Here is a 23399-nt window from a genome sequence, read left to right on the forward strand (position 1 = left end):
TACACTAACAGTGACATTTTACATGATTACAGAATTTAAATACACTAATAAACAAGAGTTTATTACTCATCTGTGTTATTATGGAAATATGCAGTAAACACACATTCATAGCTAGAAGTGTATTTATTATAAATATCTCACCACATAAGTTTTTACCTTTCATTATTTTTCTTTGAGTTTTTATTTTCCCTTCTAATACTAAAATGATTCTATATTTCTGCCAAAGTTCAGAAACAGTGGTTTAATTCAATCTTACTGTTACATCCTTGTACTTTATGTAAGGCTGATTAAAAGTCTTTGGGAAAACATAGCTGGATGTGAAATATTTTTCCATATTTCTTTTTTTTTTCTATAAGACGAGTGTGTAGCATAGGTTCTAAGTTTCAGCTGAAGCAAGTGGATTTTTTAAAAAACCCAAAATATTGTAGTTAAAACAACATAAATTTCATCTCTGTTGAACAGGGAATGCTACTAAAATGAAATATTAAGGCAGTAATAATATATTTGTAATTTCTGGTAATAGCTGGTTACAGACTCTCTGCTCCTCTGTAAATTTTCCCTTACTCTGAAATAAGGTTTTGTTACTTCTTTTCTCCCTTCTGTGTTTCCTTCTTTACACATTTTCCCTTAATTTTTTACTGGTTTGCCTCTCTTTTTATCTGTAATGCCTGCTAAAATTATTTTTCCAAACACTTTAAATCACGTATGTTTAATATTTGAATTTATTTTAAACTTAAGAAATTGGTTAACATTATTTTTTCCTAACACTTTTTTACTCAGCACATAATTGCACATAGAAAAGTTATGGTCTCTTTCTATTTGTGCTCTGGTATTAACATCAAAGAATAGAAGGAAACTGTAGGTTACATGAAGTTCCATGTAATTTTAGACAGCCTGTTCATGTTTATAGATAGAAGTGGAGATTGGCAGATAGAACTATCAATGGTATAGTTTGGGAGGTCTTATAATACTAATTGAGTACCTTACCAGTTTGATTCAGCACTTATTCAGAAATATACTCCTGGGGTTTTTTTTGTATGTGTGTGTGTGTTTGATTCTTTGTAGTTAGTTGTTTTGTTGTGGTTTTTTAAGTCATAATTCGCTCTGGCAGGAAGCAAGAAGAAAAGCTGGGAACTAACTGTTGATTTTGTCAGAATTCCTCTGAGAAGTGTACGAAGGAGCCACTGTTGTAGGCTGCACTGTGTGCTTCCATGGAACTGTGGTGATAGAACTGAATGTTATGGGAGAAATTCTATTACACTGTGGTTTTTAAGACTGCTGTTGCTAAACTAGCTTTCTTGTCTGCTAACACAAGGGTTGCAATCATACAAAGAGTCACAGAATAGTTTGGGTTGGAAGGGACCTTTGAATATCATGTAGTTCATCCCTTTGTCATGGGTAGGAATATTTTTCACTAGATCAGGTTGCTCAAAGCCTCATCCAGCCTGACTTTGAACACTTCCAGGGACAGGGTATCCACAACTCGAAACACAATACTCTCTCTCTAAATTTAGAAAATTCAAATCAGATTGATAAATATTATGACATGAAAATATTCCTTGTTTGTAACAGAAAATCTAGCATGATTCTGAAATATTAGTTAAAAATCTCCTAACAGTTAGCTCTCTACTGGGATCAGATTTTAAAAAACTGCTTTGAATTATAGTTCTGATATAACCTAGGGTTGTTGGATCAACTTAATACCATAATTACCTTATGCATTTTGGCTCTTATATCTCTTTGTAATTGGAAAAGATATCTCACAAACTTGAAATTACAATCATCTTACTCCTTCATGTTATAATTCAAAATGACCTGTGCATCTTCAGAGTAAGCAAATACCCATTTATTTGAGAATGAAATAAAAGGATAGATGTGATCATGTGGACTAGGAGGTGTTCCACTTCTGCCTAGAGTATGTGTATCCAACTATTCTAAGAGAAAGTAATGAATTATTTGTGTACTTGTTCTGTATTGCTGAATTGAACATAGTCATCAAACATTTGTTCTGCTTTGATCTGTACCTGGTTTGGCTTTCTGCACAACATTTGCTTTAGCAATACAGAAAGTATAGTTAATCAAGTTTGTTGGGTTTTTTTTTTTGTCATTTGTGGTACAAAATTCATGTAAAAAGATATATATTTCAATATCTTGAATGTTGCTAAAACAAGTCTGGGATGGGAGTTATAATAATAGTAATAAAAAATAAAAGGTTTTAGAATACACACCATCATTTGTTTAAGCATTTTTTTCAAATCATTAAAAGTACCACACAGTTTTGCACAACAAAGTGTCTTATTTTGTGTAATTATAAACTAATGAAATTCCTGGGTTAAAATAGCTGAAGTGCATTCTCATAAGATTGGGTAAAATAAATGGCAAGAATATTGAAAACAAACATAAACCCCAAAAATTTAGTGTTACAGTTAAATTTAAAATTAATTTCAGTCTGTTAAAAAGAGAGGAAATTCTCCTGTCCTTGCACTATCTTGCCACATTTCATCATCATGGCGGGGCTTCGCGAATGAAGATTTAGGAAGGCTCTATCCATGTTTGTTACAGGCACACTGGTGACTTATGAGGCCAATACAAGATAGACATATCCGATTGCAAAAGGCACAGCAGAAAGACTCCTTAGGTGGTGTATTCAGCAGGATACAATTCTTTCTGCGTTGTCTTTTCTCCTCAAGAGTGATCCTGTGTGCGTTCTCAAAGGAAACGGCAGCGTTATAGATGGTGTGTCTCCAGACCTCCCGATTTGAGGCCAGAGTAGACCAGTTATGATGATCAATGTGGCCAAGGCTGAGATGTTGATTCAGGGAGTCCTTGTATCTTTTCTTCGGGGCTCCTCTCCTGCAGCATCCGGAGGCAAGTTCACCATAAAGCAAGATCTCAGGGAGGCAGTGGTCCTTCATCCTTGAGACATGCCCTGCCCAGCGCAGCTGAATTCTCAGCAACATGGCCTCAATACTTGTGACTGCTGCCTGTTCTAGAACAGATGTATTGGTCACATAATCTGACCAGTGGATGTTTAGGATTGTACGGAGGCAGCGTTGATGGAAGCGTTCTAGGAGACACAGGTGGTGGTGGTAGACGACCCATGATTTGGAACCATATAAGAGAGTAGACAGCACTATGGCTCTGTAAACACTGATCTTGGTGCTTTTCTTCAAGTGTTTATTTCACCATACTCTTTTATGCTTTATGCTGCTGACGCTGCCCTTGTTGCCCACACAGAAGCAGCTCTGCAGTGTTTAACATCCTGCTTTGCAGACGCTGCTGAGCTCTTTGGGCTGGAAGTCAGCTTAAAGAAGACGGAAGTCCTCTACCAACCTGCACCTCAGGAAGCCTTCCATCATCCCCATATCACCATTGGCCAGTCAGAGCTTAAATCAGTCCAGCAGTTTACCTACCTAGGTAGCCTCATCTCCTCAGATGGTAAGATTGATGGGGAGATAGACAACAGGTTAGCAAAGGCATATAGTGCCTTTGGAAAACTCTATAAAAGAGTATGACCTAATAAACACTTGAAGAAAAGCACCAAGATCAGTGTTTACAAAACCATAGTGCTGTCTACTCTCTTATACGGTTCCGAATCATGGGTCATCTACTGCCACATATCAAGACTAAATAAAAAGTGAAGGAAAGAATTGTAATAGTTTCTCAGTGTTTATTAAAATATCTGATACAAAATGCCTACTACTTAATTGCCAAGATCTTGAATTATAAGGTTTACTTTTTGGAATAATATCAGTATTACTTGGGAATACTTTTTTATTTTTATTTTTAAATCTTAAATCTATTTGATTTGTTTGGGGTTTTTTCCCCTAAAGTTATGTTTTTCTACTTCTTTATTCTTGTAATTATTTTTTTTCTATATTTTTCTGGTAGAAATAACATAGCTATTTTTCAACTGTACCACTGACTATGTTAGTTATTTTAATAAATTACTATTAGAGAAAAAAAAATCTTTTTTCATTAATCTATGTGAAAAAATATGTATCTGCATGTATGTATATTTATGCACGTGCATGCATATATAAATAAATATGCATATAAATTTCTAGAATTTTTTTATTTTATTTTAATTTGCAAGTCTTTATGAATTTCTGTGTTGGAGAACTTAAATATATTTCTTCCATAATAAAAATCAAGAAAGATCCTTTAAAACATTATAATTATGAAATGTGCACTGTTATGGTTTTAACTCTTCATGTTTTTTAACATTCATTTATTAAAGTGTAGAAATAGAAATATTCTTGCAGCCTCCAATCACTATCATGGTCATATACTCAGAACTAGATTTTAGATATTAATAAATGTTATTAATTTTGAATCAGGTCACATTAACATTACCATTATCAACATTACTAACAATATTTATGTGTTTTATTAAAATATGCCTTAACATTTTCTTTTAATTGCAGCTGAATGTGGAGCGTCCACAACAAATAATGAAGGAATCTTATTGTCTCCCAATTATCCTCTTAACTATGAAAACAACCATGAATGTATTTATAGCATTCAGGTACAAGCAGGGAAAGGAATCAATATTTCTGCCAGAACATTTCACTTAGCCCAAGGAGATGTTCTTAAGGTATGTAATCATGTAACTTATCTTGTAGTTCCTCATATCACTGAAATTTATCTGTGATAGTACAGTATCAGGTAAGTTGATATTAAGCATCTCTTAGAAAATATGTTTCTCAACAGGTTCTATTTTTAAAAAGTTAAGAATTAGACAACCTGAGGTGGCTCAATAATCTGTTTCTTAAAAAATCATTTTCTGACCACAGATAATTAAAGAGATGTAAATCATAAACCTAATGTTGCCTTAATGTGTATTTGTATTCTATTTTTAGTGTTTAATATTAATCAATAACATGTTTTGATTTGTTTACTTGTTCAGTATCTTCATAACTTCAGCTGTGATTTAAACATAATAAATATAACACCCAGTACTTTTAAGCACAGCAATTACATGTGAATAGAATTTTCACACTAAAAAAAGAAACAATAGAGGGAAAAACATGGTACTAGAGCCTACCAGAGTTTTATAGAGTGATTTCACCTTATAAAGTCAGTAGGTTTTTAAGTAGATTTGTTCATAGATTTTATTGCTGCACTCCAAAAAGTATATTTCCAGATGCATATATTGCTTAACCAACTACACATTTAAAGATGATGTTGATCAGGGTAAGTGCCTTTTTAGCACATACCATCTGCAATAGCACACCAATGCAATAAGATATCCATAAAGCAATTAAATAATTGTCTGATTGTTCAAATATAAATCAAATGGTTAAAAAAAAAGACGTATTACGTTCTTCTTAAAACACAAGCAAAGAAAAATAAACCTAAGGCTACTAGGTACCCAGAATGCACAGGTATGTTTATTTTATTTTGAACTCACTGCTTACTTCAGAAGCAAGTAGATACCTTTTAATTGTTACATTAATCAATATAGAAAGAATTAATTCAAAAGTTACTTAATATTTATTAATATATAGTTATATTAATACTATAAAATTATTTATTAATATTTATTTATATAGCATGGGAAAAAAACCCAAAACAACCAACCAAGTAACCAACCAACCAAAAAAGTTGTTCAGTTTATTCTTAAAATATTCAGATGGTGTATGCAAGTATGTAATTTCAAAAATTTTGGAATTTCCTAATAAAGCAGAAGAATTAGTGACGTACTGGTAAGATCTTAGATTAACCAAAATTAGCATCGGATTTGAAGTCAGATCTTTCTTACATTTGAACTTGAATCATTTTCCATTCAAATCACTATCATATTTCTGTCCACATGTTTTATACCCATCCAATAAAAGTATAGGGCTGCATTTTTCTCAAGACTTTTTAGGTTGAAGCCATTCAACTCTATTATATTGGTTTAAAAGTCATAGAACTGTAAGGATGTTAGCTACAGTTATATACAGTTAGATAAATATAAGTTAATATGAATGTAAAGCAATTCAACTTTTTTCTTCTTTTTCTTTCTTAATCATTTAATGCACATACAATTTTGAAAGATCTATGACTTATGATTTTTCAAGTGCCATTAGTACCATGTGCACTGCAGATGTTAAAGTTAAACTAGAAAACGTTAATTCAGAGGTTTTTAAAAGAAAATTCTCCTTTAATACTGCTACTCAATTAATGTGAAATTAAGAGTAATACATATTACTTATAGATAGAGGAAGGCCACTATTCAGCTATAAATGTCAGTGGTAAAAGTATTAGCTGTGTTTTGCAGGTGCATTTTTTAAGTTAAACTAGTATTGTGTAATTAAAGTGTTTGTTTTTCGAGTCAGCAGCCTTGAATCATAATAAGAACCTGGAGTTCGTCCCAAGCTATTAAAAGAAAAACAAACCCACCATAAAAAACAGCTACAAGAAGTAGTTCTTATGAAAAACCCTTTTTCAGCCTATCTGACATCATAGCAAGACAAAGGCACTTGACTTTTGATATTGTGGGAAGAAATGATATCTATGGAACCCACTGTGTCTCTTTCTACCTCCTTTATTAGATGAAACTGTCTTAATTCTGTCACACTCTTTTTTCATGTGTTCATTTGATAGAGAAAAATTCTGCAGGAAATACATTAGCAGTCACACATTCCAAAACTTTTCTCACAGACCCAGTTCTGAAGTTTCTATTGATCCCTATTATTATTGCTTACTTCTCATCTCCAGAAGCTGGAGAAGAATTAGTGGAAGATTTTGTGTGCGACTGACTTGGGAATATGCCTAACATTTATCATTAATATCTTCAAGATCAGGAAAGTAGTCTTGCTTACCCACATATTTTTTTCCTGCATTCCCTTGGACTGATTTGTGTTAATCCCAGTGAAATGTTTTTGAAGATAAGTTTGCAGGAACTTCCTTTTATTTTTGTAGAACTGGAAATGAAAATATAAAAAAAGGAAGGAACTGCCTGATTTGCCTATTTTGCTGACTGTAGAGAATAAACTCTTAACTACAGGAATAGGAAATTAGGGTTATACTTTAGTTTTAAATGAATCAATAATAGTCAACAAATGCTGTAAACCTATCTAATATGTATCACTACTTTGTAAATAGAAGGAACTTAAAAAAAAAAAAAGGAAAAATTATCATTCAATCTTACAAAAAACAGTCTTACAGAAAACAGAAAAGGGTAATACACAATTCCCCTTTAACTTTGAACTCGGGAGAGTAAGGAATTCACTGTTTTAAAATCAAGATACTTAAAATAACAACTTCCAGAGAGGTCTTCCTTCCCCCAAACACAAATAAGACAACCCCATAATATTTTATAGTTAAAGCTCCGGTTTTTAGTAACTAACTTTGGTTAAGAAGTGAATAATGCATCTCTTCTCATCAGAACTGACATATGAACATTCTGACAAATTAATCATGTACTTTGTGTTACTTTTTCTTGGAGCTAAGATTTTACATTACTAAACCTATGCAGCTAAAATTCCATTCAAAGTCTGAATAGACTGAGTATTGTAATAAACTTCTGATATGTTCTTTAATGAAGTCATGAGGTCTGCTGCTTTCCACATGAATTAACTGACCATGGATCACATTTATATCTGACAAGCACTGTGATTGAAACAATGAAACAGCAGTACTGGGAATGAAGCATTAGAGGGAAACAGCATATTTAACACAAATAAATCACCACCCTTACAGTTACTCCGCAGGCAGAGAAGGAGGAGTTCCTTTTTATCAGTTTTGAACTGGTATAGAAAAGAGGTTTCAAAGCATATAATTTGTTTGTCATTTGCTTCACTTGACATACAATTCTCTTGTTCTCTTTCTAATGTAACTGCTCTGGCTACTTACATTAATGGTGTAGTTCTTGTTGGTTTTTATTTCAAACTAAAAGAAATATATAACTCCCACTACATTTTTTGAATAGGGAAATAACCTGCTCTTGATAGTGTCACATCTTGTTTTAATATTTGTGAAAGTTACGTGAAGACATATGTAGAAGATACATGAAGAATTTAAGATCTGTATGGTCATTATATACCAATACATTTAATGTTAATCTCATAAACTCTGTAACAGTTGCTTCTTTCTATACAATTTTACTGATAACTGAGTTTGTGCACTATGTTTCCAGAATCCAGAATTTTTTAATTTAAACTACATACGTGGGAGGCAAACTAAAAAAAAAAAAAGATGTTGTTTCCAAAGTATGAGAATATTTCTACCTGCTTTTTTTTCCCTGCTTTTATCTCCATCTGCCAGTTTTTTCTTGTAAACTCTCTAGTCTGTGATAGCTGTAAGCAAATCCTTTAGATTTACACAGAAAGGAGCACAGTTGCTATTCTTCTTTTTGCCTGAATAGTCCATTGTTAGTGGTGAACACTTTATTTGTGTTCAAATCAGTTGAATGTAGAAAATATTCTTCTGATTCAAAGATATTTTAATATACTTCTTTATTTTATAGGGGAAAAGATACTTTTATTAAAATTGAAGCTTGAACAAAGCTAATATGACTGTTTCATTTCTTTTCAGTAAATTTCAATATAAATAAAAATGTACCTATGCAGGGTACTAATTAATAGGTAGTTTACTGGTAATGTTTAAAAAAGAAACCAAACCTCCACCCTAAAAATTCAGCAGGCAGATTTCATTAAGTAAACATAAAATAAAAGACAGAGGAACAGAAAGTATGAAAAGGACTGAGATGGAAAAAGAACATTAGATGTTTCTGCAGATCTTTTTTATCTTTTGTAGTAGAGTATGTGCTTGACCTTGTGTAGAGTGAGAGCTGACATACCAAGTGAGATTACATCTGTGTGGAAAAAATAGATTCAAGAATTATTTTGATACTGTAATGAAGCAATCTTTCTTTCTTCTTTTACAAGAGCACTCAGGGCAGCAACAGAAAGGTAACAGTGTGTCAGTGAAGAAAATAGAACTGGCAATCAGGATTCCCTTTTCCTGTGCTTGGCCCAGCACTGTTTGCTCTTCTGCCAAATAAGGAGGATTCAGTTTTACTGCATTTGTTTGCTGTCTCATCTGTGGGCCAGATTTGAAATGTGTGCACATGATTCAGTTTTTGAGGGGGTTTGGGCAAAGACTTTGAGGGAAGGTGATTTTTGGGCCTTTTTGCTAATTTGTTTCTTAAGAATCTCCATGTTTGTTACCATAATACCTCTAGCAATGTCATTCAGAAAACATGAGTGAGAAATAGGTAATAAATGTAGGGAACAAAAAAAACCCCCCAAAACATATGGACCCTTTTCTGTCTTTATATTAGTGCTTCTATTTGCATGTGATATACATTTGACAGGGCGTTGACAGCCTCAGTTCTGAGCTGCTGATTTTATGTTATTTCTTCTCTTTATGAAGGCACAGATCATCATATCCATATGTCTTTTATGTTTCAATGGAAAATCTCGAAAATAGTTTTATTAAAATGCATAAATTTAATACATTCATTTCATGCTACTCTCTTGCTAAAATTTTATATAGTTAAAAAAGTTAGCAGAAAAAAGGCATTAGTTTCCATTTAAAATTTGTTGATAATGGAGCCACTCAAAAGATTAACAAGGTTTATTTGTTCTCTAACTGTAAATGCAAACATAACTGCTCCTTCTCAAATTGAACATAACATCCATTAGTTCAAATCATATTTATGTAGAGTGTTCACTGTTATCATCCTTCTCTGTAACATTTCAAAATATTATTGTGATATGAAGAAGTTTAACATTATTTTCTGTGTCTTTACTCCTCTTTATGAATTAATCATTTAACAGATTAGGCCTTTAAATAGCTGATAAATATGGACCTCTGTTTTCTGAATAGCTTGTTACTGCTTATTCAGGCATTATACAGTCATGAATCAATTATCTTTGCACTAATGTTGCAGGATGACTTTAAGAAAAATATATCCAGCCAAATAATATTTTCATGATGATTATTCTTGGACTTATCTTTAGCACCCAAGTGACTTAAATCCAGGTCTGTTGGCAAGGCTTATAAGAAAGAATATTCCTATATTAAAAATAAGCTAATGGTGCTACCTTAAGTCATATATAATATAAGTCACATTATCTCCCAGAAAAAATTATGAAGCTGAATTACTAACTCATTCAAAATCTTTAGCTCCACCCTAGTTTTAAAAAACCTCCACCTAATTTAACAAGGTTAGAAAGAAAGTACTAGTTTTGCAAATCTCAGAAGGATCTGTTACTACTTTCTTTGCAAGCTAAACTGTATCATTCAAATTATTCTGTAAATTTCTGTCTTTTTCTATTAAATCAAATGCACAAAAGGATGATGGGACATAAATTGAAAGTTGTACTACAAAACATGTGTTCATTTATTGTCCTAAGGGAGATCCACTGTCTCAAGAAAAGAGGTACATGTTACTCTGAATGTCTGAAAGACAGTAGCCAAAAGAAAAAAATTATTTCAGTTTCATGCTCAAATGAATCATAAACGTGCCTCAGCCAGATGCAGTTTTCCTACTCAGAAGAATCAGTTTCAGAAGTGTTAGGGTACTTTAAATTCTATTCCTTCATAGAAATTATATAGGGTTAACAGCATTATGCAGTGGCACAGCTGGTTAGACCACGAAGTAGGTGTTAACAAGAGATGACAGTGGACTAATGCGAAAAGTTTAATATGGTAGGACATCTAACAAAACTGGCAATGAAATATGTGTGGGGAAATTCTAACATGAGAATTTGTATCATGATGTAGCTTGTTGGAAGTTCTGGTGACACATTGAGAATAGTTGGTATAACTTATTAACAGCTTCCTTTGGTTGATTATTAGTGATACACACATAGCATGAATTGGATTACTCTTATAGAATGTTTAAAAATAAAATAAATCCTGAATCCTTGGGTATTATTAGTTATAAACACCTTGGAGAAATTAGGAGAAAGAGAATCAAATTCAAGTTGGATTTTCTCTAAGTCTGTCATGATGTAATTCTCTCTTTTGGATAGCTGTAATTCTCCTTAAATGGGCATTTTTCTTTCAGTTACTAAAACAAAACTAAGTACATTTCAGATTAATTTTCACGGGGGGGAGGGCGTTGTTTGTTTTTGTTGTTTTGTTTTGGAGGTTTTTTTGCTTGTTTTGTTGTTTTTTTATACTGATCTTAGTATAGTTTTACAGAAGTTTTTAAAAAACATAAGAAATCTATTTTAATACTGCTGTACGTATTTTGAAATTACTTTTTATTTGATAAGCATTAATTGCACCTTTTCTTCTTTTCTGTAATTTCATACATTTACTCCATTTAAGGACACTGGCATTTAAATTGAACTTTGTTTGGAATTTATTTGCTTGTGTCAATAAAAAACAAGGAATAATACCAAGTAATTTTGTTGTTGATCTTAAACTGGTGTACAATTATTTACTCACTACAGATAGCTAGAAATCACTTATTTGTTTTATTTCAGCATATGATTAAATGTAAAGTCTTTGTTATTACTAAAGACATGAGGATTTCTGGAAAATAGGATTTATGTGTTTGAGTCATTCTCTCAGATAGGGAACAGGCATCATAATGCTTCACATTCACTTTGTTGCCTTACTACTATTGCTGGTGTATTTGATTTAGTTCTGATAAAGATTCCTGTTTACAAATGCAAGCTTTAATTAAATTTCTAATTAATACAATTAGAACTGCAGACAATTTCATATTTTTTACCAGTTTTACAATTTTCCTATATTGCAATTTGAAAATTATTCGGAGGTCGATTGACTGATTTGTAAGTGAAATTTTTTTGTAAACCCCATTTATCAAAGTTTTAGTTGTTTTAGAAGACACTAAATAAATTCTATGGGACATAATGAATTGTGAAGTTATAGGTTTTTACAGGAGTTACAGGAATCCAACAACCTGTGATGCTTTAAAGCAATCAAATTTGTAGGGAAATTTGCTGAGAATTATTAAAAAGATTGTTCTATATATTTAGTATCTGATGAAAGTTTCTGGTTCAAATGTGCAAAAGAACAACACTCGAAGAAAAGTAAATAATAAAAGTGCTGTATTCCAATTTACATATAGATTACATTACTCTTTCAACTTACAGAAGCAGTTGCTAAATTTATTTCCTACTGTCCTTTTACTTTATAGTTATATTTGAACCTCTCTTCACATGGAAGAAAACCACCACAGGTTTAGATAAGCCAAAACTGGAGATATGTGAGCTTTTCTGTTATACCATCTCAGTGACTTGAGGCAGATACAGCTACACAGAACAGGTGTTTGCTGATAGGCTGTGATCAACATTACATTACTGACAGTGAAAGAGAAAACACAAATTTAAACAGACTGAGATGATATAGCACCTCTGCCCACTTCTACTGTTATGCAAAAAAGGAATTGACATATTTTAAACTCTGCAATTGAAAAATCACCGGAATTAAGTCAACTTATGAGAGGCAAATAATTTATCCAAATAGTACTTTTGGTTGACTGGCAATAGATCTCCCTTGGCAGAGTTATCCTCCCTCTAAATGGAGATGTACAGAATTGTTTTGTAAATAAAATGGAGCTTTTTTTTCTTCATAACTGTAAAATTCACATTTTTTTACAGATCTATGATGGTAAAGACAACACTGCTCACCTGCTGGGAGCATATACTGGGGCATCATTAAGAGGCCTGACACTAAGTAGTACTTCAAATCACTTGTGGTTGGAATTTAACTCAGACACGGAGGGCACTGATGAAGGATTTCAGCTTGTGTATACCAGTAAGTATTCGAGAAAACAGTAGTAATAGACTTATGCTTTTAAAGGAATGAAAATCATAAGATGAAAATGCAGTTAAATGACAAATAGTGAAAAAATTAAGAGCAGATCACTCATCAACATAATACACTTTCATAATCATACCTCAAAAGACCCAAAACATGTAGCATACTGATACCTTGCTTTGACAATAATTTGCATAGTCTGATACATAAATCACTGTACTTTTTCTAGAGGGTTGTTTTTTTGAAGTCATTTTCAGTGTTGGAAAGCTTAAGAGAAATAGGGTAAGTTTCAGTTAATTGTGTTAGCACATAAAAATATTGAAGCATGTGAGTAACCAAAACACTTTGTTTTGTGAAGATAATTCATAACTAAAGGACATTCTCCCTCTTAAGACTAATGTTTGATACTTTGCATTTGTTTCTGAGCTTGCATTGTTGTTTAGAATCATCCAATTTGGAACCAAAATAATAAAGAAAGTTTCCTAATAAAACCTTCTTACCTATATGTGGACTGACAAAATTAAACTCTAAACATGAGGAGAGGGAAAACCTTTTCAGGTCTCTGGCTTAGAGGGTGTATAGAAGCAGCTATACACATCTATTTTATCAAGTGTCGGGTTCTGAAAATGTGTGTGATTGTTGTACGTGACTATTGACATGTATTGTATATGACTTTTTTAGTGTCTAACTATTTCATCATCACTGAATTATTATATAAACTGAATTTTTAACAAGCAGGACAGTATTATAAGGTAACTCTGCAGCTATCAACATCCTTTTTTTCCCCTGTGCTTAAATAATTAATTTTTCACTTGTAAAACTGTTCTTTTGTTTCAAAAACTCTACATCATGTTTTTAAAACTAATTCTAATAAAAAACAACATAAGTCCTGCAAAATGAAAGGAAAATGTTTCAAGATACTGGAGAGTATGTAATTATTTTCAAGGTGAAAGTTGCATAATTATACCCTGTAGTAGCATGTGATAGCATAGGACTGTACCCTATGATTAAAGATAGGCCTTTTGGTGCTGTGTTACCATATAAGTGTCAAGATATTCGATTTTTCTTATTTATATAGGTATATTCAAGCCCAGCACTTGAACCTTATCATTAACATTTTCTGTCTTTTGAAACATTCTTATAGAATACACTTTCCTAGCCTGAATAGTTATTAGCCTGAAGAGTGCTGAATCTTTTTTTTTGTTGGTATTGGTAGAATTGGAAGAGATAAAGTCCAGATAAGGGTCATGAAGATGATCAGAGGGCTGGAGCACCTCTCCTATGAAGACAGGCTGGGAGAGATGGGGTTGTTCAGCCTGGAAAAGAGAAGGCTCTGGATAGATCTTATAGCACCTTCCAGTATCTAAAGGGAGTCTACAAGAAAGCTGGAGAGAGATTTTTTACAAGAGCATGTGGTAATAGGACAAAGGGTAATGGTATTAAACTGAAAGAAGGTAGAGTTAGATTAGATACAAGAAATAGTTCAGTCTGAGCTCTGTCTGGGTGGATGCATCAGCCAGGGTGAATGGTGCAAACCCTCCATTCAGAGCTGCAGCCTCTGCTCTCAGATGAGTGTCCACCATTCTACCTTGAGGGTCAGGTAGGATGAGTGCTTTTGACTTGTGCAGATGGTCACAGAGTGGTGCCAGTTTGCTGGGTTATGTGGGCTTCAAGTCTCTCTACTGAGCCAGTGGAATGTTCACCCTTTCAAAGAAGTGTTCTCCCTGTGTGTCCTCCTGCACAAGCTGCCCTGCCATGCCCTGGCTGAGGCCTCACGCCCCCTTTGCCTGCACTGGTCACGGTGCTCCTGATCATACACACTTAGGGCAGCAAAAGTGCTTCCAGTACCCACAGTTAGGAAATGCAGTTACATGTTTGCCTTCAAGAGGAACTTGATCAGTTATTAAAAAGTTTACTTTGATTCTGTCTATAAGCAAGCTGTCCAGAGATGAGGAAATCTCAGGGACCAAGGCAGATTTTAACTTCTCACACAGTGTGATCAGCAGTTTTCTTAGAAGACAGGAAATTCTAGCTGATGAACATTATAAAAAACGGTTCTTCATCTGGAACTCACTTTAGCCTTTTTCAGAGCTTCTGCAGCACACTCTGTACTAGGAAACAATAATTTAGGAATGAGAAGAGTTCAGCTCAAAGGTTGTGAAGACTCTTCAATAAGTGAGGCATTTTCAGTCACACATTAAATGAGCTGAAGGAATAACTGTAAGGATACAGAATTTGACATACCTTTTTTTTTTTGCCCTTATGTAAGCAAACATTCTCATCCAACATGAAGCATTTTCTCTGTAAAATAAAATAAAGAACATTTTTTTTAAATCAATAATTCTCAATATCATCATTATAATTAATTCCTGCATGTAGTTCTTAAATTTACAATCTACTGAGCACAAAATTAGGGTAGGGATTGATGAATATAACAGTATTTCTTTGGTACCACAGGTGCTATTGTGCTGCTGTTGTTACTCTGCAAAATAATGGCAAACAAATCTACTGTTCAATTTTATTTATAAGCCTTTAAATGTCTATTCACAACTAAAGGGACAGTCACTTTAGCTACCACTTTATAATTATCATATCATTTTAGAACTGATTGATAATGATAATGAATTTTCTTCTCAATCTTTAATTGAACTCAGGAAAAATGAAGTTCTGAGAAGTTCTGACACACTTTGTCTTCCATGTTCTAAGAAAGGTGTATAGACAGTTATCCTACTTAGACTGCTCAAAACTATAGAAGTGGTTTTAGCCTAAATATGTTGTTACAAGGAGTTTGGAAATTATTGATTTCCACTGGAATACAGAAAATCTGAATTTCATTAAGTATTTATCTGTTTGATTTCGTAACTACAAATTTATTCTCCCACAGGTTTTGAGCTTTCACACTGTGAGGACCCTGGTGTGCCACAGTTTGGATATAAAATCAGTGACCAAGGCCATTTTGCTGGAAGTACTATAATTTATGGATGCAATCCAGGTTACACACTCCACGGAAGTAGCCTGCTAAAGTGTATGACTGGGGAAAGAAGGGCATGGGACTATCCTCTGCCATCATGTATTGGTATTAGACTCTTTTTTATTATTATCTCTTTATTTATTTAGGCTATTTTTTGAATGCAAGAAACAAAAAATTGTAAGAATCAGTAGATCTATGATCTGTTTACAGAGGCATTTATAGTTCTCTCTGCATATAGTTCTCATCTAAGTCTGTGTGAGTGGTGTTGCCTTTTTTAGGTTTAAAAAAGATAGTAAATATTAAACATTTTTGCATACTGAAAATCCTAATGCATGAAAATCTAGTTATACTCAGCAAATAATCAATATAAAAAGACAGCTTAATCAGAAAGCCAGGACCATGTATGTTTCATAAGTATTATTTTTTGCTAATTATATATAAATAACATTAAGCTAGAAAACTTTTCATATATTTACATAGAATACTGTAAAATAAATAAAAACCAAATACATTAATATATGAAGAGGTATAGAGTTGTTTTGTGGGGTTTGTAATTTCTGTTTCTTTACAATATTACTATTATAACTTCATAAGTTTTGCAAGTACCTACAGGCTCAATTACTCCCATAGGAGAGTGAAGAGAGACAAGTCTTAAATATTACAGTAGCTTTCTTTCTTTTTCATAGTCTTTTAGAGGAATATGAGTGAGTAGGGGAAGCAAAAGGTGTAATGCAGTTCTTATACGCTCTCTTAAAATATTAGGGCATGCAGTCATTAATTGTACTGTTCAACAAGAGAGTAGATGTATAAATTGATTGCTCACATGATTAGCTGGAATACCATTACATAATGGGTTTTTTTGTTAGCTGAATGTGGAGGCCGTTTTAAAGGAGAATCATCTGGAAGAATCTTATCTCCTGGCTATCCTTTTCCCTATGACAACAACCTGCGTTGCATGTGGGTGATTGAAGTAGACCCAGGAAATATTGTCAGGTACTGAAAACAAGTCTTACAATTATAACAAATGTTTTTGACTATAATAACCAAATCTTAGCTCTAGAGTGGAGAAAAAAGGGATTTTGGACTTAAAATTTAAGGTGCAACTCCGGGCCAGTGTTTTTGGCATTTTAGGTTTGGGTTGAAACTGTCTATCTTTCAAAAAAAATTTACTAAAGAAGATCAAGTTTAAAAAATGCTTATAGTTTTGTGAAATGCTGGAGGCAAGAGAACTCTTTAGTGAAAGACTACATTAAAAAAAAATACCCTGCATTTTAGCAGTTCTTTTTAGTTGGACATTTATTCACACTACATTGCTAATTGCATGATTTTACAGTTCTAGTTAATTTGTTTTGATGGGAATTTGATACATAATATTGTCTTAGGAAAACTGAAACTCTCTTTTGAAAAGACTGTGTAGATTACTTATAGATTATATGAATGGCTAAAGTAATACGTTATTTCATAGTGGATAAATTCAAATATTGTTAGTTTTTTTCTTTCAAATGCTTTTTAGTATTGGCCTTTCATGCATTCAAAGATAAATGTGTGAAGCATTATAGAAAATCACCCTTAGAAATTAAATTTTATTTGCTTTTTGTCTTTGTTTGTTTAGTTTTGTTGTTAAAGTTGTACTGTTGGGTAATATGAAAACTGACAATGAAATCATGGTGTTCTTTCAGCCTCCAATTTCTTGCTTTTGATACTGAAGCATCCCATGACATCCTACGAGTTTGGGATGGTCCACCTGAGAACGAGATGTTACTCAAAGAAATTAGTGGCTCACTTGTTCCTGAAGGCATTCACAGTACACTCAACATAGTAACTATCCAATTTGACACAGATTTTTATATCAGTAAATCTGGATTCGCCATACAGTTTTCAAGTAAGTTGATTAATTTAATTTTAAAATTATTTTATAAGATAGTTCACTTACAGATAATTGTAGTGCTGGAAACACTTGAAATCAGTGACAACATTTCTGACTTTTTTAGGGAAAGAATTGGCATAGGCTTATAGATTTCTTGTAAAGCTATATTTTCATCTTAAAAAAAAAACAAAAACAAAAACAAAAACAAAAAACCTAAACCGATAAAATGCCATGTTCTTTTCTAGTTTTGGCTTTGTTTCAAGAGCAACTGGGGCAGTGCCAGAATGCTCATAATTATGACTAGTGTTTTTCACAAAGGAGGTTATGTAGGCATGTTAAAAGCTCCATCCTTTTCTAATCAATAAGAGTTTCTGCTTTCAGAGACATCTGTGGGGAGTTTTCATTCCTGCTGTGCTTGTGTAGGACGAAATAGGAAAGAGCACTACAGGAACAGCAGCGCCCTTCTCCCTTTTGCCTTCTGGTGCTATATCATCTTATTACAGGCAGCAGGCTGACAAATCTAAACAGTTACTTAACTGTTATTAAATCCCTTTAGACATTTTATTGCTGAAACAGAAGAAATCATTGAACGAGGTCCATTTTGACCTTCTTTTTCCTCTGGTCAGTGAAATTTATATATATTTTTTCAAGAATAGCAAGCTCTATTCCAATATTATCATTTTGTGTAGCAGTAGCAATTTTTCTAACATGGATTGACACAGAGACTCTTAATGTTAACACTATTTACCTCGTTGTGCTTTCTGTGCTTGGTAGTTGTATTAGCCTTTGTTTTACCCTATCCTTATTCTTTCTATGTGTATGACAAATACATGTGTGTGCATACCGTAATTTGAAGAAAGAATGAATTATGTAAATGCGAGTAAAAAGTGAAAGAGTGCTACTGCTCCATCACCTGGTTTTTGAAGCCATGAATAGAGCTTTTACTCCCTTAGGTCCAAGGTATTATTACCATTTTGCCACCTTACCCCTTCCAGAGCCTGTTTGGGAGAGTCTCACATATCTGCTTTCCATTCTCAGACATGCTCCTGTTTAATGTTGAGGCCAGAGAGAGAGTGGGAACACCATTATGCACAGAACTTATTCAGGCAGTCATTAAGGTTCAATGGAAAAATAAATTGATATAGAATAAAAATGGAATTAAGAATAAGAATGGAGTTACAATGAAAAATGGATGGTACATGGGAGTAATGCTATAAAACAGCTACTGATGCATTTGCAGTGATTTATCTTAAAAGAGGGTTGGAACTTCATCTGAACAGAGAGGCTTTTTATTTAATTCTCCATGCTGTTACAGTCTGTTGAGATCTAATGATGACAGTTTAAAGGATCCATGAAGTTTTACTGCCTCGGCATTTCTCTTACTCTTCAGTCCAGATTTTCAAAATCACTGTGATCCTTCTCAAAATACACAGGTTTGGGTGTATATTCTTAGAATAATAGAGGTTCTTTTTTTTTTTTTTCCCCTAAATTAAGGTTTTAAAATTAATGTGCAAATAGCTACACAACCTGAATAAACACTGTTGCTGTATGGACATATTATTTCACTAAGAGCAAAAAATATATCTGAGGAGATGGGGGAAAGAGACATGTAATTCTTTGCAACTTTGCTTCTCATATACTTCCTTTGAGTGTGTAGTGTTGTCTGAGTGAAACAGATGGTGTCTTCGTACTTTAGCTACAGTGTAATTAACAAACAGAAAGCTCACACAGGGGAGGTATCTGCTTTTACTTTCCTCTTGCCATTTTGTGAAATTGGATAAGAGTATTTAACAGGATTATCGGCCCTTTTACCTCTAGAGGAATGTCATTCAATGACAACAGATATTTTATGTTCAAACCTTCTTAAGACTTTGATTGCTTTATTTTTTCTCTATTATTTTCTTTTTCTTAAACAAAAAATGTTTCAAAAATGGATTACCCTCCTTATTAGTTCCTTACAGTTTTATATTTCATTTTATCAACTGTTCTTACACAATTTTTCATCTGTCATTTATTGAAAGAGCGAAAATTTTCACCATTGATAGCATGGTATAATTTATATTTGACTATTTTATAAACCATCCAATACATGCAGAAAAACTATTTGTATCTGGTAACACAGAGGAGAGATAGCATCCTTCACCAAATTAAAGGGGAAAAAGTGGAAGAGAAAGCCTAGGGAAGCTGAAACTTTGTATAAATAGTAGAAAGAAAATTATTATTATTTTATAAATTACAACTGGTAATATTAGAATTCTGTCTATCTAGGGCTGCCCAAAACAATCCTTTAAAAGGCATAGAAGCTGTTATTAATTTTGTAAAATTTATAGCATCTGAAGGAAAAAGGTTTCACTATGAGATTTTTCTTGCCAATTGCATCAATTAGTGTGTTTTGTTTCTTTCTTTTTGTTAGGGTGCCTTTTGGGGGAGAAAAAAAAATCAAAAGGTTATTTTTGTTGCTTTTGTCTGAAATAGTGGAACTGTCTTGATGATTTAAACATTCATAGTCTCTGTAAGAAAATAATCATAGAATTTTAGAATGGTTCGGGTTAGAAGGGACATTAAAGATCATCTAATTCCAACCCTCCTGCCATGGGCAGGGACAGCTTTCACTAGACCAAGTCAAACACCTTGAACACCAGCCTTGGGATGGGGCAGCCGCAACTTCTCTGGGCAACCTGTTCCAGTGCCTCACCACCCTCACAGTAAAGAATTTCTTCCTAATACCTAATGTAAACCTACTCTTTTTCAGTTTCAAGCCATTCCCCCTTGTTTTGTCATTACATACCCTTGTCAAAAATGTTTCTTCGTATTTTCTGTTGGCTTCCTTCAGGTACTGGAAGGCCACAACTAGGCCTTCTGGGAGCCTTCTCTTCTCCAGGCTGAACAATCCCAATTTTCTCAGCCTTTCCTCAAAGGGGAGATGTTCCAATCCTCTAATCATCTTGGTGGCCCTTCTCTGGATTCGGCCCAACAGGCCGATGCCCTTCCTGTGCTGGGGACCCCAGAGCTGGATGCAATACTCCAGGTGGGGTCTCACAAGAGTGTAGTAGAGGGGCAAGAGTGGAATAGAGGGGCAAGAAACTATTTTCTGCTGAACTTCTCAGAAATACTGGAGACTGTTTCATGGTTGACAAGGACAAGTTTTCTTATTTAATACGATTGTGCATTACTCTGAGGGCAAGAAGGGAAAGTGATAGATTTCAGATCAAATAAGGAAACTCAGCCTGATTGTGCTTATGTACTTTCCACCACTATCAAGTATCCAGGACTAGTGGAAGTACAGCTTGGTTTATACATCCAATGTAAACAAAGAAATAAATGACTTTGCATCTCATCACTAGGCAGAGCAGCCTCGTAGTCTAATGTTATCTTTTATGTCTTTCATTTTCTTGTTGGACATCTGCAAATGATCACTACAGAATCTCTTAATTTAAACTGCACTCTCCTTTGAGATGAGGGTAAGGTAACATGCTAGAAAACAGAGCCCACAAATCCTGAAAAACAAAGTACCAAAAGATGTGTAATAAAGCATAATATTTTAAAAACTTTGTATATATGTGTAAAAGGAAAATAAGAACCTCTGATGATTCAACAGTGGGATTGCAATGTGAGGATTTTGGAACATGTCTAAATGGCATGTATAGATTGAATAATGTAGCTATAGAGAAAAGGTGCCAGAGGTCTATCCTTAAATTGAGAGAAGAGTGAAAGGCTGATAACAGGCCAGAAGCAATATGCAAACAGGAAGTACCTGTTACAGCATATTTTCTCTGAACTGTCAGAGACAGAGCATGAGGAGCCCAACAGACACTGGAAAAACACCAATGAAATCAGCAGTAAAATCTTTTGATCAGTAAATTCTGCACAAAACAGAATATTAGACCATCAAGAAAAGTGAAGGAGAAAGAGAAGGATACAATGATGTACTTACCAGAGATATGAGTTGTTGGGATATGCCGAAATATTAGACATAATGAAACATGCCTAAACAGGGTTAGGCCAAAATATTAGGCATATTGAAACATTTTTTTTAGCTGACATTGTGCCATGTCAGTCAGCTGAGAAATAAGACAGAGAACTGAAAATAGTTGGGTAAGAACACTAAGGTGTAAAACATTCAGTGATAATAATTCTGTGTATGTTTAAAATAATCTGTTTAATCCATTTAATATGTGTGAAATGTGTAATATGAGAAGAAATTGGTGAGATTCTTTTCACAGATTGTAAGGGCCTTTGAATCTGGTATTACAGGGAAGTTTCCTCTCTGCTAACTTTATCATTTCAGGTGCCAATTATCTTTTATTCAGAAATGAAGGATCTGTATTCATCTTTCATAGACCATTATTTTGGTGCTAATAGCTGCACTACTGAGTCCCTCATCATGACAGAATACATTCGGCTCAGGTCTAGGAGTGTAGTCACATTTCTGCCCAATTAAACAGCACAAAATATAGAGCATTTTTTGAGCATTATAAGGCAGCCAGTGCAAGACTAACCTGTAAACATGTTTTGAGTGTTGAGAGGTTTTTTGTAAATAGATGCTCCAGCAGTATTTTATGTCAGGTGACAGCAATTTCTTATATAACAGGATATGCCTTAAAATGCTTGGATTTACTGTCAAACTACAGCTGTCCCTCCTCATTTTAAGAGTGGGTGAATAGCCCTTTGGAATTACTTGTCACTATACACTACAGAAAAAAACCTAGAACACTTCAGACAGATACCTACATGGATGGCTTAAGTTTGGCAATATTAATTTCCAGCCTAAAATTTAATGCATTATATTGCTTACTTTGATTGCTGTAAAGGTTAAATGCTTACAAGTCAGCTTTCTATATTTATGGTTAGTGGTGATTTATAACCACAGTGTCTTCTAAATGTTTTGTGTTCAATTTTTTTCCATTTTGCTTGGATGTTTTCTTTGGTGTATTTTTTTGGTTGGTTGTTTGGTTTTTTTTATTGTTTTGTTGTTTTTGCTGGGTTTTTTTATTGTTGTCTTTTTTTGGGTTTTTTTATTTTTATTTTTTTTTGTTTAAAGACAGACATATTCACCACAGCCACATTCTTTTGACACTGAACACCCTCCTGTTTTGTTTTTTTCATTTGTTTGTTTGGGGTTTGGTTTTGTTTGTTTGGAGTTTTGAGTTTGCTTTGTTTTTTGTTTTATTTTTGTTCTGTTGTTGTTGTTGTTTTGGGTTTTTTTGTTTGACTTTTTTTGTGGTTTTGTTTTTTTTTTTCTTCAGCGTTTGAGTAACTAAGATCTCTACTTCTGGCACTTTTAAGCTTAAGGTTATTTGCATCTGGGATATTTAACTGTTTTCTTAGAATGCTGTTTCCCAGCACTGCTGGTATAGGGATCACTTCCTAACATAATTTTTCACTTTTCTGAAGTCAGTAAGATAGGATTTATTCTTCCTGATGTCTATTCCATAGCAGAATGAGTTTTTAATCTGAAATGTTTTCATACTCTGGTTTACTGATTCCTTTCAACTTTGAGAGGAGTCCTTTGACTTTAGAGACTTCAGAAGGACTATTTTCCTGTCAGAAATAACTATGAATGTCCACAATTAAAAACAAAAACCAAACAAGAAAAAAAAAAAAAGAAAAAGGTTTAAAGTAAAAAGTTAACAAAAGCCGGTTAATTCAGACAAATTAAACACTTTCTTACTTTGAGTGTCAGAAGCTCCAAATTTGGCCCTATCTTTAAGAACTACCAAAATATTAATAGGGCTATGAAACTGCGAAGCTATAATGTAATATATATACAATTTGTGATATTGAAATACAAAATAGAAAATTTAACTTTTAAGACAGAAGCAACCTCCC

General features: G+C 33.5%; 1 protein-coding gene and 1 long non-coding RNA gene across 5 annotated transcripts in view; one reads left to right on the plus strand and one right to left on the minus strand.

Annotated features, from left to right (window-relative positions):
• The window catches only part of CSMD3 (CUB and Sushi multiple domains 3), a 619378-nt gene that overhangs the window by 396266 nt on the left and 199713 nt on the right, over positions 1-23399 (plus strand). For all 4 annotated transcript variants that reach the window (XM_051812144.1, XM_051812141.1, XM_051812142.1 and 1 more), the window contains 5 exons: positions 4428-4597; positions 12573-12729; positions 15617-15808; positions 16570-16696; positions 17383-17585. In XM_051812144.1, coding sequence (XP_051668104.1) covers positions 4428-4597; positions 12573-12729; positions 15617-15808; positions 16570-16696; positions 17383-17585 — 849 coding nt within the window. The remainder of the gene's footprint in view (positions 1-4427; positions 4598-12572; positions 12730-15616; positions 15809-16569; positions 16697-17382; positions 17586-23399) is intronic.
• The window catches only part of LOC127482125 (uncharacterized), a 244313-nt gene that overhangs the window by 184963 nt on the left and 35951 nt on the right, over positions 1-23399 (minus strand). The gene's annotated exons all lie outside the window — the stretch shown is intronic.

Source organism: Manacus candei, unplaced genomic scaffold (assembly GCF_025592945.1).
Source record: "Manacus candei isolate 608988 ecotype Guabito, Panama unplaced genomic scaffold, ASM2559294v1 h1tg000085l, whole genome shotgun sequence".
NCBI lineage: Eukaryota > Metazoa > Chordata > Aves > Passeriformes > Pipridae > Manacus > Manacus candei.